Source organism: Canis aureus, chromosome X (assembly GCF_053574225.1).
Source record: "Canis aureus isolate CA01 chromosome X, VMU_Caureus_v.1.0, whole genome shotgun sequence".
Classification (NCBI taxonomy): Eukaryota; Metazoa; Chordata; class Mammalia; order Carnivora; family Canidae; genus Canis; species Canis aureus.
This window is the reverse complement of record NC_135649.1, coordinates 31,897,842-31,917,575: the sequence shown is the minus strand read 5'-3', so window position 1 is coordinate 31,917,575 and position 19,734 is coordinate 31,897,842. Positions and strand designations below refer to the sequence as shown.

At 50.6% G+C, this 19,734-nt stretch overlaps 2 protein-coding genes and 1 pseudogene across 6 annotated transcripts in view; 2 read left to right on the top strand and 1 right to left on the bottom strand.

Moving 5' to 3' along the window:
* Positions 1–19,734, top strand: part of LOC144308832 (uncharacterized) — a 43,531-nt pseudogene that overhangs the window by 21,249 nt on the left and 2,548 nt on the right.
* The window catches only part of LOC144308711 (uncharacterized), a 41,173-nt gene continuing 24,779 nt past the window's right edge, over positions 3,341–19,734 (top strand). Inside the window, exons 1-2 of one of the 3 annotated variants that reach the window (XM_077889604.1) lie at positions 3,341–3,470; positions 10,001–10,070. The gene's annotated coding sequence lies outside the window, so the exon portion shown is untranslated. Of the gene's footprint in view, positions 3,471–3,544; positions 3,808–8,295; positions 9,229–10,000; positions 10,071–19,734 lie in introns of those variants that run through there. The other 2 variants (XM_077889601.1, XM_077889603.1) reach the window with 2 other exon arrangements.
* On the bottom strand, positions 4,697–15,508 carry LOC144308709 (uncharacterized). Of its 3 annotated transcripts, none has more exons than XM_077889598.1 (4): positions 14,827–15,507; positions 14,229–14,706; positions 12,162–12,207; positions 4,697–5,120 (listed from the first exon to the last, which is right to left on the bottom strand). In XM_077889598.1, the coding sequence occupies exons 1-4, from the start codon at positions 15,155–15,157 to the stop codon at positions 4,806–4,808; spliced, it is 1,170 nt and encodes a 389-aa protein (XP_077745724.1). In that variant the 5' UTR covers positions 15,158–15,507; the 3' UTR covers positions 4,697–4,805. The 3 variants fall into 3 exon arrangements, with proteins under 3 accessions (XP_077745724.1, XP_077745725.1, XP_077745723.1); XM_077889599.1 differs by having other exon boundaries at positions 14,875–15,504; XM_077889597.1 differs by having other exon boundaries at positions 14,229–15,508.

The following is a 19,734-nucleotide window of genomic DNA, read 5'->3' as shown; positions in this document are numbered from 1 at the left end:
CACTAAATAGGCAAACCTGGATTGTATGGTATTTCTATTCTGTTCAACCAAACAGGAACAACAAACCTAGGAGAGGGGAGAAAATGTGATTTCCAAAGTTGTTACTTTGTTTTCAACAAAAAATACAAGGAAAAGGAATTCTAAAATCATATGGAATTATAATGGAATCTAAATAACCAAAACAATCTTTAAAAAGAAAATAAAAGTTGTACGACCCAGATTTCTAAATTTCAAAACTTACTACAAAGCTATTGTAATCCAAACAGTATCATACTGGCATAAGGATAGACATAGAGATCAACAGAATAGAAGTGAGAAACTAGAAATAAACCCATACATCTGTGGTCAGTTGATTTTGGATAAGGGCGCCAAGCCCATTCAATTGGGAAATATTGTCTCTTCAGGAAATGATGGACAACTAGATATCTATATGCAAAAGAATTATTTTTATTTTTTTATGCAAAAGAATTAAGTTGGAAATATACCTCACATTATATACAAAAAAATTAACTCAAAATGAAAAAAAACTAAATATAAGAATTAGGATTATAAAACTCCCATTTAGGGATCCCCGGGTGGCTCAGTGGTTTAGCGCCTGCCTTTGGCCTGGGGCGTGATCCTGGAGTCCCGGGATCGAGTCCCACATCGGGCACCCTGCGTGGAGCCGGCTTCTCCCTCTGCCTGTGTCTCTGCCTCTGTGTGTGTGTGTGTGTGTCTCTCATGAATATATAAATAAAATCTTTAAAAAAATAAAACTCCCATTTATATATAGTTATATAAAACTCATATACTGAGAGAGAGAGAGAAAGAGAATTATAAAACTATAAAACCTCTTCTCTTCAGGAGAGAACAGGGAAAAACTCATGATCTTGGAGTTGGCAATGGATTTTTCAATTTGACACCAAAGCATAAGCAACAAAAGAACAATTACATAAACTGGACTTCATCAAAATCAAAATCAAGGGACATCTGGGTGGGTCAGTGGTTTAGTGCCTGCCTTCAGCCCAGAATGTGATCCTGGAGTCCTGGGATTGAGTTCCACATTGGGCTCTCTGCATGAAGCCTGCTTCCCCCTCTCCCTCTCTCTCTCTCTCTCTCTGTCTGTCTCTGTGTCTCTCATGAATAAATAAATAAAATCTTTAAAAAAATTTACACAGAGAATTACCCTATGACTCAGGAAGTTCGCTTCTATGTATATAGCGGAAAGAACTGAAAACAGGTATTCAAACAAATAATTGTACATAAATGTATATAGTAGCACTATTCACAACAGCCAAAAGGTGGAAATAACCCAAATTTCCATCAACTGAGAAATGCATAAACAAAAGTGGCATATTCATATAACAGAATATTATTCAACTCAAAAATGGAATGAAATACTAATGGTTGTTACAAAGTGGATGAACCTCGAAAACATTATGCTAAGTTAAAGAAGCCAGACACCAAAGGTCACGTATTGTATGATTCCATAAATATTAAATATCCAGAAGGCAAATCCATAGAAACAGAAAGCACATTAGTGGTTGCCAATGGCTGCAGGAGGGAGGGATGGACAGTTACTGCCAAATGGGTAAGGGGTTTCATTTTGGAGTGATGAATATGCTTTGAGAGTAGATGGTGGTAATGGTGGAGAACACTGAATGTATTAAATGCCACTGAATTGTATACTTTAAAATGGGTGATTTTATGTTATTTAAATTTTACCACAATTTTCAAAAATAACATAAGGGAAAAAATCTTTATGGAAAGATTGTGATAAAGGGCACAAGTGGAATAAGATGTGGGACAATGCATCAGTTTGAATGTCCTAAGCCTCTTCTATGTACTGCATTCCCCCAATCCAATCCCACTCTCGTTAAATCTAGATTATTGTCTGTTTGAGTACATATTGATGAAACTGCCAAAAATGGAATAAATACTGAGAAGAAAAACCTTAAGGAAAAAAAAAAGCCTTAAGGTATAAAGGAGCTAAATCTAAAATTTGTAATTAATCCTTTTATATTTTTCATTCTTCTTGAATTTTGTCTCAAATTTTGAATTGTGGAAGGCTTATTATCTTTTTAGCTGTGGAAAAATAAGATTTACTATTCAGATTTCAACATCAAGTAGAGCCTAAAAACATATGCTACGTTAGGCCTTACACTTTTTATACTGAAATTAATGCAGATAATGCAAGTAAGACTTTTTTTAAAAGATTTTATTTATTTATTCATGAGAGACACAGAGAGAGGCAGAGACACAAGCTGAGGGAGAAGTAGGCTCCATGCAGGGAGCCGGATGTGGGACTCCATCCCAGGACTCCAGGATCACGTTCTAAGCTAAAGGCAGATGCTCAAGCGCTGAGCCACCCAGGCGTCCCGCAAGTAAGACTTTAAATGAGCACTAAAAACATGACCCGTAATAAGTCACCATTCCATCGGAGGTCTCCTGGTAGTTACATCCCTTAGGATAGTGATGAGACAATTAAAGCCAGAGGACTGATGAATCCAGATAATTACAATTAAAAACAGCCAGATTCTCTGCACAGAATATACAATTATCGAATCACAATATTGTACACCTGAAACTAATATATCATTGTATATCAACTATATTTTGAGAATAAAATTTTTAAAAATAAAATAAAATTTAAAATAGCCAGTTTAACTCTAGCATATGAAACTATTAAAATACGCAAAGAAAAAGAATACTTTAATCTCAATCAAGGAACATAACAGGAAGTAGTTTCAAAAACTACTATTTAGGCTGCAGATCTAGACAATAGCCTAGTGTGTCTGAAACACTCCTCTTGAGAAGTTGGCTAATCTTCCGCAGGAACGCAATGATTATGCGGGAACCTTTGCAAGGCAGGCTGGAGAGGTGGTTCTTGAAGATCTAAAAAATGAAATGAATGTTATGGTTGAAACGTTTCCATTGATTTGCTAACTGAAACTGACCAAAAAGTAGAAAAAAACAAATGTCTGTTCTTATCAAAGTCCATATTTAATTTCATAACCACTGGAATATATTATATATTCAGGTTCTAAGTAGTCCTTGTCGTTGGCTTATGAAACTCAAAAACGAAATTGTTCCGGTTTAAGATATTAAAAAATATTAATTTGCTGCTTGCCTGTCCCTTGGCTTGTGAACGGATCATTATGTTTCATTATATTCTCATGTGAGCCTTGTATTTAATGGCAAGAAAGGTGAATCTAAAATGTTCGAGGTAGGGGGTTATTTTATTGTAGTGTGTTTAATATATTAAATATATACGAAAAGACATTCGACTATTTTAATTACTGGTCATGTGTAGTAAAACATTTCATACTGTTAAAAGAAATAGCTATTTCCACGCAAGGATCGTGCAGTCATAGGTGAAGATGGTGCCCCACTGGTCCTGAGAACACACCTCGAGAGGGAGATGCAGGATTGGGGCGAGGGCCCCACAGCTAAGGGCTGAGGCCAACCAGGTCTCTGCAGCCAGGAAGGAGGTGAGTCACGGCGCCGGCTACGCAGAAAGCCAGCGGCTTGGCCGGGCGGGGGGGCGGGGGGGCGGAGGGGCGGGGGGACGGGAGTCGGGGGGCGGGGGCGCCTGGAAGGAAGGCTCTGCTGCTCCCGTCCCGAGGCGAGACCCTGGAACCACGGCGAGCGCAGGAGGGGGCCGCCCGGTCTGGGATCCGGGAGCTCCCGGACGCCTGGGCTCACAGAACCCGCGGCGGCACCACAGCCCAAACCTGGGGGACCGGAGGAGACATTTTGGGTGCACCGGCAAAACTCGTCCCCAGGGCTGGGGTCGTCCTGGCAACCAGAAGGGTGGTGTGTGCCAGTGTAAGTAACCCGGTCGGGCAACAGGTACACGGCCTGGGTTCCGCAGGAACCCCTCTCGCCCCCCAAGTCCGAGTGCACGGAAACCCGGGTCCTTTCTCCGCCGCGGGCTCGGAAGGACCGCCCGCAAGGACGACGGGCCGCGGGGCCGATGTCGCGGAAAGCCGCGGGGCAGCCGGGAGCTGGCGACCGAGCGCCGCCGGGCCCCGCCGCCCCCGGGGAGCGGGGCCGAGGGAGGACGCAGAGCCCGGCGCCGGCCTAGACGCGGGTCTCGGCTCGCGTTCCCTTCGCGGACGCAGGCACCGCCCGCCCGCCCGCCGCCCGGAGGCTGGCGCCGCGTGTCCGGCACCCAGAGGGCGGGCACCGGCCGCCGCTTGCAGAGCACCCGCCGCGCGCGGGGCTGCCGCTTCTCCGAGAGCCCAGTGAGTAGCCCCTCAGAAGTTTCCCTTTCCCGCCCCCGGGGGGGCCTCGGCTCCTCCCCGCGCCTGGGGCTCGGCCCCGCCGGGAAGCCCACCGCTCCCTCCCTGGAGGCCGCCGCCACCCGGGCTTGCAGGGCGCTGTGGTCCGGCTGCGGCGCGGCGGGGGGGAGGGGGAGCCGGGGCCCCGGGGCCCCGGGTGGGCCTTCGGGAGCCTGCAGGCGGGCCGTGGGCGCTTGGGGAACCTCGCAGGTGGGCCCGGCCTCCTGATGGCGGCCCAGGGACGCGGCCGCACGGACGCAGACCCCCTTGCCTTTCCGGATGGACGGCACCGGCCGTCACACGGACTGACCCGGTCCCACACGCGAAATAAATACGCAGAGAACTCGTTCACAACTTTATTGAAGAGACAGAAAGTGCCCTAAAACGGAGGGTCAGTGAATTTGCACTTGTCTTGCATCCACCGAGCAGGCGGCAGGTAGCGCACTGCCCCTGATGGTGAGCTACACAGAATCCGCACGCGCTGCAGAGCGCATTTCCCGTGGGGAAAAAGCGGTCACGGAGGCCCTTTTCGGGGCAGAGGGCTTACAGCAGAACTAGGGATGGTAGGAAAGCCGGACCGGCCACGGGAGGGTAGCCGCACAGAGGGAGAGGTGGAGGAAGCCAGGGCAGAGGAGGCAAGAAGACCACAGGAAAGGATGGCATGAGCGGCTGAGGTGGCCCCAGCAGCAGTGGCTCCTGAAGAACCCATATGCGATTCGGCTCCTGAATGAGGATGGTACGGCAGGGTCCACCCAAGTTAATGACGATGGGGGGGACCAGGGCCACGGGAGGCATGGTTCTGAACCTCACTGCCCTCTGGTGTCTCCTCCACTTGGCCCTCCTGTTCTTGAACCAAACCTAAAATCAGAGAGAGAGAGAGAGAGAGAGAGAGAGAGAAAAGTTTAGTACATTGAGCACTGAATGTCATACGGGAAACAACACCGCAGCCCACTCTCTCTCTGCCCTGCACGGTGGAACCTGCACCGGGGAAGCTATTTCCTTCTCGCTAAAACATCCTAGGGAAGTTAGGGACACAGGCCTCCCTGCAGCTCACCCTGACACAGCAGCACCCACCAGGCGCCAGGCCCTGGCTCAGCTCACTGCTCTGACTCTGCCCTCCCACCCTGCATATTGCTCTTGCCCCCTGTTCTCAGCAGCAGGTGTAGCGGAGGAACCGCGCTCCGTCCCTGCTGCCGCTGTTCCACCTGGGATGTCTGTGCCCTCACAGCTGACCACCAGCTGTCCAAGTCACCCCTAGTCACCAGGCAGGTGTCACGCCGCTTGTGGGGGAAGCTCAGGGCCATTCAAAAGTCCTGCTGCGGGGAACAACGCCCACCTTCCACGTACAGAAAATCATCAATAGGGACGCGCTGGATCTTTCCACGACAGCTTTCCCTTAAGGATGGATGGCTAAAGGTTTCATCTTCCGAAACCTCTCCCTAGCTTCAAGAGACGGTATTGTGAGCGAGGCTTGGGCACGGAGGGCCCAGGAGCCCGTGGCTTGTCTGGCTGGGACAGAAGGGAGCCGAGGCGGCGGACGCGACCTGAGTATTTTAGACGTTGGGGGCAATGAATGTTTAGACTAACTAGGACCGGATTTAGTGAAATCCTTAAAATCGTTGCCCAGCCAACGGGCTGAGGGAGAAGAGGCACACCACTGTCGCTGTTGTCAGTTCTGCAGCCTGCAGCCCGGACGTACCCTGCTCCAGGCTCTCCTGGGCTCAGCACCCGGTCAGCTCACTCTGCTCGGGCTACAGTTCCAGCACCCTGGACAGGACCCCCGCTGCCCAGCAGGGCAGGGCTCCCTAGACCCCCTCGACTCAGCCGGGAGGGCCCCTTCCCACCCCTTATTCTTGTTTCTGTTTTTCGCTGAAGGATAATTGACCTACAATATTGTATTCATCTCGGGCGTACGACATACTGATTCCACGGTTCTCTACTCACAAGATGGCTCGCCGCCGTAAGTGGAGTCACCACCCTTCAAGGCCATACAAAAATGATGGCAGTGTTACTGACTATATTCCCTATGTCATACTCTTCATCCCCGGGACTGATTTATTTTTTTTAACTGACCTTGGTACCTCCTAATCCGCCTCACTTGTTTGGCTTGTCCCCCCAACCCCACCCCTCCCCTCTGGCAACCTCGATTTTGTCCTCTGTATTTGAGCCGGTATCTGCTTTGTTTGTTCGTTTCTTTTGTTCTGATGATTCCACACGTATAAGTGCAATCACATGGTATTCCTGGGGTTCCTCGGTGGCAGTTGAGCGTCTGCCTTCGGCTCAGGTCACGATCTCAGGGTCCTGGAGTGGAGCCCTGTGTAGGGCTCCCTGCTTGCAGGGAACCTGCTTCTCCCTCTCCTCCCTGCTCATGCTCTCTCTCACTACTTATTGTTTCTCTCTAATAAATAAACAAAATCCTTTTTAAAAGATCATACGGTATTCTTAAGGCAAGAAGGTGACACTGACATTTTAGGAAGACCGTCAGCCACCGTGTGGGTGAGGAGTCACAAAATGGCTCCTCTCTGACACCTGCCAACTGTGAACCCTACAAATGAAACCTGTGCTTTGGAGGCCACTGTCCTCTCTGCATCCTACTTAACGGAATTTCTTTGTATTTCGTATTAGACATTCCCAATTTGCAAATGTCCCTTGAGACCAGGGGCCTCTACTCTTCTCCGTTGACTCATTTTCCCTCTGCCATCTTCCTGGTTGGCCTTCCTGCTGCATGAAAATGTAGTCTAACAACACCAGTGCTGTGGACCTCATCTTGGGGGATCCAAGTTCACCGGAGGCCAAATCTACATAAATGCAAAGTAGCCTACGTGACATAGTCACCGATACTAGTTCCATATTTCTAATACTGGATTCAGAAAACAACTCTCACTGCAGGTGGGGGACATCCGTCAAAATCGTCTTCGCACAGGGACCCCTGGGTGGCTCAGCGGTTGAACGTCTGTCTTTGGCTCAGGGCGTGATCCCGGGGTTCTGGGATCGAGTCCCGCATCGGGCTGCCTATGAGGCGCCTGCTTCTCCCTCTGCCTGTGTCTCTGCCTCTCTCTCTCTCTCTCTCAATGTTTAAAAAAAATCGTCTTCACACACTCTATGATCTCAGTTGTATGTGGAATCTAAAAATGAAAAACCCAACCACTTCATAGGAAATCAGATCAGATTTGTGACCACTAGAAGGGGTGGGTGCAGAAACTGCCTGAGGGTGGTCAAAAGGTAAAAACTTGCAGTTTTAAGAGAAATAAGGACTAGGACTAGGAAGTAACATGATGACTATACTGAGCCCTGCCTTATGGGATATAGGACAGTTTAGAGATTCAATTTCAAGACTTCTAGTCACAAAGAACAAACTGTTTGCTTTCCTTTTTTCTCTTTTTCCTTTTTAAATCTCTCTCTCTCTAGGACATGATGGATGGTAACTAAACCTACCATGGTAATCATTTCACAATATACGTAAGGCAGATCATTATGCTGTACACCTCAAATTTATACAAGGCTGTATGTAACATGTCTTAATAAAACTGGGGAAAATTGGGCAGCCCCGGTGGCACAGCGGTTTAGTGCTACCCTCAGCCCGGGGTGTGATCCTGGAGACCTGGGATCGACTCCCACGTCGGGCTCCCTGCATGGAGCCTGCTTCTCCTTCTGCCTGTCTCTCTCTCTCTCTCTCTCTCTCTCTCTCTCTCTGTGTCTGTGTGTGTGTGTCTGTCGTGAATAAATAAATAATCTTTAAAAAAAAACTGGGGAAAACGTGTGCGAAAATTCATGCTGTAGAGTTTGCAAAGGGAGGAGGAAGGACATTAGGTGTTTTTCCTCATTTGTTTCTCATGGGTCCTTTGCCCTTCAGAACCCCGCTGAAAGAGCATTATGCAAGCCCATGGAGGGGAAAATCAACCCGCCCACGCTTTTTTTTTTTTTTAAAGATTTTATTTATTTACTAGTGAGAGACACACACAGAGAGAGAAGCAAAGACATAGGCAGAGGGAGAAGCAGGCTCCATGCAGGGAACCTGATTTGGGACTCGATCCCGTGACTCAGGATCACGCCCTGGGCCAAAGGCAGACGCTCAACCACTGAGCCACCCAGGCGTCCCCAACCCACCCACACTCAAGGGTGTCTGTCTTCTCTGAGCTTGCTTGGCCCGCTTGACAGAGCAGAGGGGCCTGGGCCTCCCCAGCCCTGGCCACGCCTGCTTCGCCGCAGCCCAGCCCCTGCTCTCTGGGGCCTGCTTTGCTGGGCTGCCTGGGTGGCCTCCCCGTGTCCACTTCTGCAGCCCCTTTCCTTCACAGAAGTAGACCCTGTGCGTGCGGCAGAGCTAACAAGCCCACCCTGAGTTTTCTTTTCCATTCTTTCCCTCTTATTTCTCTTTTTCCCCCCCAAATTATCCTTTGATTCCACTTAGGCTTTCTGTGGTTTCAATCACCCCTTGATCCATCGAGCCACAAGTGAGCCGTCCCTGACTGAGCCAAGGACAAAGTCTTTCCAATTGCCCCCGGCAGAACCCAGCCTGAGCTAAGAGCCGGTCCCCACTAGTGACCAATTCCACACAATCTCTTCCTAAAAGGACAAAGGACGATAAAAATCACAGGTGTCAGACATTCCCAAACGGAATCTTCACCAGTGCATTTGGTAGTTTCAGAAATTGGAACGTGAGTCACATCCCCGAGGCACAGGTCACGCCTTATGCTTCCACCTGTGTTAGGATGGCTTCCACCTGGTTAGATTGGCCTCCACCTTTGTTAGGTTGGTGGAACCCTGTTTGAACTTGTTGTTTCCGTTTCTTTTGTCTTCTAGACAGATTTCAAAGGTTGCACCGGGGCATCTCCACCATAATGCACAACCTACTGTCTAGCAGTGTTTTCAGGCTGACGCATCCAGGAGTTCCAGAAAATGAAGAAGTAGCCCTGCCACTCTCCACACCTCTTTACCAAACCCTTCAAAGCAATAGCTCTAAAACTAAGTAAATGAAATTTAAAAGCTTTTAAATGCAATCCTTTTTTTTTTTTTTTTTTTTTGAATTAAAAAGTGAAATTCCTGGGGCAGCCCCGGTGGTTCAGTGGTTTAGCGCCGCCTTCGGCCCGGGGCGTGACCCTGGAGACCCAGGATCGAGTCCCACGTCAGGCTCCCTACATGGAGCCTGCTTCTCCCTCTCTGCCTGTGTGTCTATGCCTCGCTCTCTCTGTCTGTCAGGAATAAACAAATAAAATCTCTTTTAAAAAAAGTGAAATTCCCTTCACCTGAATCCTAGAGCAAGAAATCATACCTATAAAACCACCACCACCACCACCACAACAACCAAATACAGCAGGAGTTCCGGGCACTTGCACAAAAAGCCTAAAAGCAGTAATAGTAAAAATAAATACATTTCTGAACTTTTAAAATAAAATGAAAAAATAAAAATAAGATTAAAACTAAATTACAGTAATTTTATAATTGAAAGATAAAATTGCTTTCGTGTGAATCCTACAACAAAAACATCATGTATTAAAAGTGAACACCAAGAGCAGGAGGCCTAGGCAGTTGTACTTTATGCTACACCCTCCCCATAAGTCTCAGCTTAACTGGACGTAAGGTTCTTGCTTCTCTGCTGTGTCATAGGTGTGACATCTTCCCCGAAGCCAATGCCCAAATATTTGTCAATTCACTCCTTATGCAAACAGCTTATGCTTGTTTTCTGTAGATTAGTCTAATTAAACTCCTTGGTGCATTAATGTGAACGATTTCTACTTCAGACTCCATCTGGATGTGTCCCGACAATGAAGTGTCGCCTAAGTGATGACCCGTTCAGAAGATGCGCTCTGTGTGAGTATGTGTGCTTTTGGGCATTGATTTCTTTATAGTTCTATAAAATACATATGTTTAAGTATATAGTATTATAAAATGTGCTCTGTCTAAATATATTATGTATAGGGACACCTGGGTGGCTCAGTGGTTGAGCCTGTGTGCCTTCCGCTCAGGGCGTGACCCCGGACTCCCGGGATCGAGTCCCGCATCCGGCTCCCTGCGAGGAGCCTGCTTCTCTCTCTGCCTGCGTCTCTGCCTTCTTCGTGAATAAATAAAAATCTTTTAAAATATATATATATATATTTACATATATATATGTATATGTAAAATTATGTACAATATCTACTGGTGTCTCCAAGTTAAATGTAAGTAATTTATACGTAAATATATATATGAACTCCATAAATATACCATCATATTATACTGATCAAATAATACACGATGACTATATTCTAGAGAACCATTAATACCACATAATGATCTTACGATATCAACATGTTGATGTGCTAATGAATAACATCAATTCATAGTACGTGACCATTGATTCGTATTTTTGTTTTAAGATTTTATTTATTCATTCATTCATGAGAGACACAGAGAGAGGCAGAGATATAGGCAGAGGGAGAAGCAGGCTCCATGCAGGGAGCCCGATGTGGGACTCGATCCCGGGACTCCAGGATCGTGCCCTGGGCCAAAGGCAGGCGCCAAACCGCCGAGCCACCCAGGGATCCCATTGATCTGTATGTGATCCGTAATTAATACAGTAAGGAACACGCTATTGGCTATATTATTATACAGGGATTATATGGCAATTCTATGTTACAGATGACTATCAATATGGGTGATAATTATATGAATTGTATATGACCTCTATAAATGTATTTTATGTTGGCTATAGCAATGATGTCCTACGGATATCTATGGTGTTTATCTGCTATAGGAGATACTCAGGAACTCCAATAAAAAAATATACGGGGAACAAATAAAAAGGAGATACTTAGGAAAAGAAAAGAATATGCTTTTGATATCCTGCATATTTTTACATGTACACTTAACATATCAAATACATATTCTGGGGATCCCTGGGTGGCTCAGCGGTTTGGCGCCTGCCTTTGGCCCAGGGCACGATCCTGGAGTCCCGGGATCGAGTCCCGCGTTGGGCTCCCTGCATGGAGCCTGCTTCTCCTTCCTCCTGTGTCTCTGCCTCTCTCTCTCTCTCTCTCTCTCTCTCTGTGTGTGTGTCTGTCATAAATAAATAAATAAATAAATAAATAAATCTTTAAAAAATACATATTCTGTATTAGATAAATATATAGGCATATGTTCTACAAATTAAATGTATTTTATGTATTCTATAATTTATGTTACTACATTCCATATATTTCTACAGTACATATTTACAATATATAAAGTATATGTTAGTATATAGATCTATATTGCGTACAAAAACGGCACATATACTGTATATGATCTATACTTGTGATTATCTTTCTATTTCTATTTTTTTAGTTAGTTAGTTTTTAAAGATGCTCTTTATTTATTCGTGAGAGACGCACAGAGAGAGAGGCAGAGACACAGGCACAGGGAGAAGCAGGCTCCATTCCGGGAGCCCCATGTGGGACTCGATCCGAGGACTCTGGGATCACACGCCCTGAGCCAAAGGCAGACGCTCAACCGCTGAGCCACCCAGGCGTCCCTATTTATACTACATTTAAAAATCTATATAAATATGTGTATTATTCGTCTAATTCAGTGACATCTAAAAGTATACATAGGTACAGTTAATACAAACGTATATGTAGATTTGTATATAAGCGATCCCCTACTATACTAATTTTTTCATTCCTTTTAGGAAATGACATTCCCTCTGGAAATGGGCAATTTCCAAAACCTGGGCTTTAGGTATCCCATGTCCCGTACCCCCCGCCTTCCCCACACCCCCCCCTCCTGCCCCAGACCCAAAAGTTCAACAACACTCCGTTCCCAAATCTAGAAAAGGCAACAAAAACCCAGGAAGGTGAGAAGCTCTCTCTAGGACAACGGTGCCCAAGTCCTGATGCCAGTTTTAGAATGCCTCCCAGCCACTTTGTTTTTTTGAGGTTTACTGACCTGCACTCTGGCTTCAGACACATCCATGAATCTTGCAAGCTCCTGGCTGAGGGGAGAAAATCACAAGTATTCAGTATGTGGAGTTTGGGGTGAATTAAATAAAATACAGTGTATTTTGTTCCTCTCTTTAAAAAGTTTTTTTTTTTTTTGGTGGGGGGGGAAATGTCAGTGGCATTTTTCTGAACCAGTCTCTACACTGGAAAAAGTCACACCATTTCAGGATTTACAGCGAGATTCAGTTGACAGAGAATTTCAGGAAAGCCAAGTGTCGCGGGTAAAGGAGGCACAGTCCCCAAGAACACACGACACTCTGATGCAGTGTCTTTTAGTGTTACCAACTTGAAAATGAAGAAAAATGCCTGAGGAACTACCTCTATGGACTTTCAGTCGTTGCTCTTACCCATTTTATGGGATTAAACTAGAGCCCTAAAACAAGGTGCGGCCCATCCATCTCTCTCTCTCTCTCTGTCTCCCTCTCTCAGCGATGATCAAGTTGGAGTACATTGCTGCTGGGTGCTAAGGGATGGCACAAACTGCTGTTCATTCTTTGGTTGTGTTTAAAGTGTGGGTATCACTAAATTCCCCCCCCCTCCTCTGTCCCCGAGCACGGCAGCAGAAACCATACCACCCCCCCCCCCACAACACACACACACACACACACTGTTCTGTAATGGCTAGCTTGAGGCTTCCTTTTCTGGGGCAGTTTTCTGCCAAGCAAAATTTAAATTTAATTTCTATTCAGATTTAACTTTTATTTTTTTCAAAGATTTTACGTATTTATTTGAGAGACAGTGAGAGAGAGAGAGAGAGAGAGCAAGTGCACAGGAGCAGGGGCAGAAGAGAGGGAGAAGCGGACTCCCTGCCGAGCAGGGAGCCAGCCCCACTTGGGGTCCAATCCCAGGACTCTGGGATCCTGACCTCAGATGAAGAAGGCAGAAGCCTAACCCATCGAGCCACCCAGGCGCCCTCAGATTTTATTTTCAAAGAATCTCTACAGCCGGTGTGGAACTCCAACTTCCCACCCCAAATCAAGAGTCACATTCTCTACTGCCTGAGCCAGCCAGGCGCCCCCTTTTTCTTTTCTTTTCTTTCTTTTTTTTTTTTTTTTAATTTTAAGATTTTCAAAGACCTTGAGCAAAATTTCAGGGCATGCAGAATATTCACTCATCCAGACAGTTTTTCAGCTGCAGTATTTAAAAATGTACAACGCGGGCAACCCGGGTGTGTCAGCGGTTTAGCGCCTGCCTTCAGCCCAGGCTGTGATCCTGGAGACCGAGGATAGAGTCCCACGTCAGGCTTCCTGCGTGGAGCCTGCTTCTCCCTCAGCCTCTCTCTCTCTTTGTGTCTCTCAGGAATAAATAAAAAAAAATCTTTTTAAAATAGGACATAGCTACTTAAAAAAAATGTACAAGTTGGTGCAGGGGCCCTACGGTGAGCGTAGAGATTCCTTCAACCCAGTAAGATTTTAGAAATCAGCGCAGAAATACTTGAGGACGAGAGGACTGATCAGGATTTCATTCATTCATTCATTCATTCATTCGACACACACACACACACACACACACACACACACACAGAGAGAGGGAGGCGGAGACACAGGCAGAGAGAGAAGCAGGCTCCATGCAGGGAGCCCACGTGGGGCTCCATGCCGGGTCTCCAGGATCACGCCCTGGGCGGAAGGCGGCGCCAAACCTCTGAGCCACCCGGGCTGCCCTGCCGCGATCAGGATTTTAAACCACCTTAGTAGGTAGGACCCTAAGCCGGTTGCGCCCTCCGCCCCCCTCGCCTCTCGCCCACGGTGTTCGGCGGGACTTGTTTATGTCACCAGCTGGTGGACGCGCTGGCCCGAGCACATGGGCTTAACTTCCGCCGTCGCCGCCCTGGCCCCGCCCACGGAGCGCTGGGCTCCCGACAACCGCCCCAGGCCGAGCCCGGAGCCCCAGTGCCCAGCCGGCCCCCCGCCGCCTCGAGGCCGGTAGCTTAGACTTCAGCCTCGAGGAGAGAGACGGGTGATAACCGGCCCCGGGCCCTCCCGCTCCCCGGCGCCCCGCGGGGCAGCCGGCTTACCGCGTAGGCGCGCTGGGGTACTGGGTGCGCTGGAACACGCTCTCCAGCTCATGCAGCTGCACGCGGCTGAACACGATGCGCTGGCCCGCCTGCTGCCCGTTGCCCGGCAGGGGACACGCGACGGTGGCCTGGGGCGGCCGCCCTGGCGCTGGGCCCTGGTCGCCGTGCCCCTGGGGGGTCCCGTCGCCCGCCGGCAGTGGAAATCCCGCGGCCTCGTCACCCATTGCCTCCTCGCCGTCGCGCTGGCCTTCACCGTCACGGTCGCGCTGGCCCTGACCGTCGTCACCGTCGCGCTGGCCCTGACCGTCACCGTCGCGCTGGCCCTGACCGTCACCCTCGCCGTCACCGTCACCGTCACCGTCACCGTCACCCTCGCCGTCAGCTGCCTCCATGACCTGGTCTGCTCCCCCGCCGTGGTCAGGTGTGAACTCGGCCGCCGCTCCCTCGTGGGTCAGCGACATGGCCACAGGCTGGGTTTCTGCAAAGGAGGAAAGCCACACGGAGAGATCAGGGCATCGGAGCCTAGGCTGTGGGAGGCGGGAGGCAAGGGGCAGCAGCATCTGCGGGGCGTCGGGCCTGCTCCCCTCGCCCAGGGAACCTTCGTTTCTGGGGCTTGATGGAGGCACGTGTCCCAACCGGCACCGACCCTGCGGCTCTTCCCCGCCCTCGTCGACTCCCGGGCCGAGGAAGCCCATGACTTCGTCCCTGCGTCGGCTCAGAGGCTCCATAGCCCTCGCGCTGTTCCCTGCAGATCCCGCGCGGGGTCCTCCTGGATCCGTGGGTCGGGCGCAGAGAGGTGCCGCGCCGCCAGGCTCCCACGGAGCGGTCCTCGCGCTGTCAGGTTCCCCCCGCTTCTGAGCAGACGGCCTCTCTCTATCTATATACACCCCCTCCGGAGCGGGGCGGGGTGGGCTCGCCGAGGTGCGCATGCGGCTGGGCTTGGTACCCCCCGGGCGGTGCACTTGCAGGGAGAGCTCCGGTGGGGAGCGCTTTCTTTGCCCAGTGCATCCGTCGGTCAATGCCTAGCGAGACAGGTTGAGTCTTCTTCAAGTCCCAGCTAGGCTCATGCGCCCCAAATCTGGGGAGGCTGAGAGGCAGACCTCCCCCTAGCTCTGGAGCCCTTGCAGAAGAAGTGTTGGGAGAATGTCTCTTGGGCCGGCCCTGCGTATCCAGCGGCGGCGACTAGGCAGGGAATAGGCATCCGACGAATGTCACGGGCTCCGAGGTGCCACTTGGAGGTTTTTCTGTGAGGCGCCTCAAGTCAGAGCCCGCCAGACTCCCCCTTCCCCCCCGCCCCCCCGCCAGACTCCCGGGTACCCGAGAACAGAAGCTTGGGCTCGGCTCTTCTGAGCGTGCCTGGTGCTCAGACGCGCACTATGCACAGAAAACCGAGCTTGCGCCTTGAGAATGTCCGGCGCCTCTAGAATTTGAGTAATTTGAGCCCGTCTCGGTACAGGGCTCCGAACCCGCACAGCGCTCAGGGCGTTCCTGGTCTGCTGGAACTGTACGAGCTCCGGCTTGGTGGCGTTTTTCCCAGGCCTTTGGCTCAAACCTTTGTTTCTCTCATTGCAACCATGGATCCTGAATCCCGTTTGGGCTCAGCGTCTATGCCTCTGCCCAGATGCTCTAGACAAGCATGCATGTATGCCCCTTAGGGTGGGACCCTTGGGATCTGGGTGATGACCCACCCACTTTCTTGCCACCGTTTCTCCCCCACCCCTTTCCCTCCTCCCCTTAGTTTTTCTTCGTGTGTGTGTGTGTATGTGTGTGTGTGTGTTTCAAAGATGTTATTTATATACTCATGAGAGACACAGAGAGAGAGGAGGCAGAGACACAGGCAGAGGGAGAAGCAGGCTCCGTGCAGGGAGCCCGACGTGGGACTCGATCCCGGGACCCCAGGATCGTGCCCCGGGACCGACGGCGGCGCTAAAGCGCTGAGCCACCGGGGCTGCCCCCAGAGCTGTTTTACAGATGCCCCAGCACTTTTGTTAGTATCCTGAATTTTGAACATAGATTCCAACAACGGGTCCTGTGCCGGACAACGGACTTGACTTACCCTACGTTTACCGCACAGCCTCACTCCTCCAACTCCATTTGAAATCAGAAGCTGGGCAGCCCGGGTAGCTCGGCGGTTTGGCGCCGCCTTCGGCCCAGGGCCTGATCCTGGAGACCTGGGATCCAGTCCCACGTCGTCGCGCTCCCTGCATGGAGTCGGCTTCTCTCTCTGCCTGTGTCTCTGCCTCTCTCTCTGCCCCCACCCCCACCCCCGTGTATTTAAATAGATAAAAGATCTTTAAATAAATTGAAATCAGAAGCTGCCTCATTTCTGTGGGCTCCTAAAACGCATCTCGGGCCCTAGGTGCCTCACTAACTGTGCCTAAGGGGATGGAAGCGCGCCCCTTGCCCCGTGCTCCTGCAGGAGGGGCAAGAAACTAACTACAAAAGGTCTGTGGACCGATTCATTTTCAAAGAGGCGGTAAGGGATGGCAGTAGGACTGCCTCCTCCTGGCTCACACCCAATGTTTCCTCCCCAGGTTGGCCCCTTGTTGGGTGCCACAGGCGCCCACCCCACCCCACGCCCTCTTGGCCCGACTGGACCCAAGGCACAACTGTGGACTTGAGATCAGTTACTGCGTGAGAGACCTACAGGGGTTTTCCTCCTCTTGGTGTTCGACTACCTACGATATCTGTGGCGGCTTCCGTGGCAGGTTCTTTCCTGTCTCAGGGCGCCACGGAGCGTTCACTCCCGGGTGCTCTCCTTCAGTCACTCACGGGAGCCTTGCCATGCATCGCCCTACCTGGGCATCGGTTGTGGGTAGCGTTTACTTGTTAAAATGTTTACTTAACCTTCTTCACACGTCGCACATTTTAAAACCGGAATGGAGCATCATCCTCAGCAAAAACAGCCACGACTCATGGTTCCGTGGGCCGGCGTCATGGGAGGGGGCTCTGGAGCCAGTCGGCCGCAACCTGCACCCCGGCTCGCTCACCCCTTGTTAGCTGGCTAACCTGTGGAGCTGCTTATTCTCACTTTACCCTGGTTTCCCCTTCTGTAAAAGGATAGCAGCGACAACTACCTCACCAGGGTGTGGCCGAACTCACCGAGACGACAAAAATCACATATTCCCGGTGGCCATACCTTGCCCGTCGCACATGTCCGATTTCAGTCCATTTGTGTTTTTCTCATTAACGAGGGTCCGTGAGAGCAGCGAGGTGATGGTCACCCACTGGCAGATGGCAATGAGGACAGCACGCTATCCTGTGACTATCAGGTCTGTCTTTGCCCTACCTGTCTTTGGGGGGGACTTTCTGTTTTTCTGATTTTTTGAAGTCCTCTCCACACCCAGTGTGGGGCTGGGGGCCGGTGACTGCAAGACCAAGAGTCGCCCGCTCCACCCGCTGAGCCACCCGGTCTCATTGTACCCCCGTAGGCTTCAGTCCATAAACCTCTTTGGCTGCTGTGTTTACAGGGCCCTCTGCCAGGCAGCGTGGGGAGCGTCTCTGGTCCAGACTCCGCCGCCGCCGCCGCCGCCGCCGCCGCCGTGCATCCTGCCCCTCCCAGGCTGGGGAGAGACATCAGCCCACCTGAGGGAAAGAAGCAGAGACTGATGGGAGTCCCACCACCTCTAACTGGCTCTGTCTGTGTCCCAGGTAAATAAATCAGCTGACATCTCTATGCGGCGTCCCATGCCGCCCCTCTGTAGCATGGGGCTCCTCGTGCTGGCCCCTGCTCTCCTGAGCTGTGCCATTTCCATTGATTGACACAGGGCCCACGGGGAGGGCTCAGACACCTGGAGCTGACGCTGGAGCTAAGAAGGGGTCAGGACCACGTGGGGTCAGGCTGCACCTGGGCCCTCACCGGGATCGGAGGTGCCGGCCGGGGAGCCTCGCCCCTGCTCCTGAGCGGCTATGACCTCCTGTGAGTGCTCACTGTGCCCCAGGGCCTGGCTCTCAATCCTACTACTGCCCCGAGGAGGGAAGGGGGTTTGGGTGGCTGGGGGCGGTGGAGGCCTCACTTTTTTTTCTTAACCAAGGCAGTGAAGGCCTAGAGAGTGTCCGTGACTTTGACAAGGTGCAGAGCTTGGTGGAGGTGGGGCAGGATACAAACCTCTGAAGAGACTGTTCCTCGCAGCCACGGGTAGAAGCACATTGGGCTTTTGGGGAGCAGTGGGGGTTTCCCTTACACCTCAGAGGGAGTCCAAGTTCCGCAAATGCTAAGCAGGCCGTGCATGGAACCTCAGTGCAAGGGGGTAGTAGGAGCAGCCCCAGGAGGGAAGAAGCATACAGCTCATCTCAGGGGGACCCAGACACAGCCAGGGTGGCTCTGGAGTGTGACCTGGAGAGGAAGCTAGAGAGGTGTCTGCAGAGAACTCTGTAATACTGAGGGGCACGTAGAGTTTACATGTTAGGTGGGGGGGGGTGAATTCAAGGAGGGCGTTGGAACGTGTGTGTGTCTGGGATGATGGTTAACGTGAGAGAGTTTGGGGCCAGGGGGAGCCCTGGCGGAAGCAGTGTTTTAGGATGAGTTTCTAGGAGGCGATTCTCTCAGCTGGTTCTTGGTTCAGTTCCTTGCGGTTAGTGGGGGGGGGGGGGTGGGCACCCAGGTCCAGAGCCAGAGTCCCTGCTCGGAGGCCACCGCTGTCCACCAGGTACATCGGAGGTCCCCTTGAGTTGGAATGTAAAATTCTGTGTGTGTAGTGGCATCTGTCTAAGTCACGTGTGCACTTGCATGGGCTCGAGTGGAGACGGTGCCCCTCACCACCCGCTCCCACCTCAAGAAATCTTCTAGGGAAGACCAGGGAATTGAGGAAAGTAAGCAGGCCCTGGACTTGGAGCGCTTGCATCTGGTTTCAGGGCACAGTTTCACTCCTTCCGCTTTCCTGCTATCCGCTCACTATGTGACACTGGCAGGCCTGACTGTCTCTCGCCGCCTCTTCCCCAACCGAAAATAGGGCAACTATTCCTGTTACTACCAGTGTTCACTAAAATAATGGTAATCACCTCACAGAATTCTTATGAAGTACGGAAAGATGGTTTCCCTTTCTCTCTCCTTTCTTCTCTCTTTTCTCTCTCCCCCCTCCCCTTCCTCCCTCCTTTCTTCCTTCCTCCATCATCTACTCCTGTCTTCTCCGTCCCTCCCTCCATTCTTTCCTTTCATCTTCCTCTCCTCTGCCCATACTTCTCTTCTGGCTGTGATCATTTAAAAGAAACTCAAGGGCGGGGCACCTGGCTGCCTCAGGCAGTGGAGCATGGGACTCTCGATCTCCAGGTGGTGTGTTTGAGGCCCCTGATGGCTGTCGAGATTACTTAACAAACAAAAGCAAAAACCAACCAAACAAACAAAAACAACCTTTTAAGAAATGAGTGAAACTCAAGACAGTATGTCTTTTCATCTCTACACTTTTATAGTATGGAGTTTCCAAAAAACTTAGACACTTCACCTCCATAGCCACAGCGCAATCCGAGCCTCGAAATAGCAGCAACAATCTGTTGGAGGGATGCCTGG

Coding starts and splice junctions, on each gene's coding strand:
- LOC144308709 (XM_077889597.1), bottom strand. CDS start 15,157: ATGCGCACCTCGGCGAGCCCACCCCGCCCCGCTCCGGAGGGGGTGTAT. Junction 12,208..14,228: donor TACCCCAGCGCGCCTACGCG/GTAAGCCGGCTG, acceptor TTCTCCCCTCAG/CCAGGAGCTTGCAAGATTCA. Junction 5,121..12,161: donor TGTCTGAAGCCAGAGTGCAG/GTCAGTAAACCT, acceptor CTCTGATTTTAG/GTTTGGTTCAAGAACAGGAG.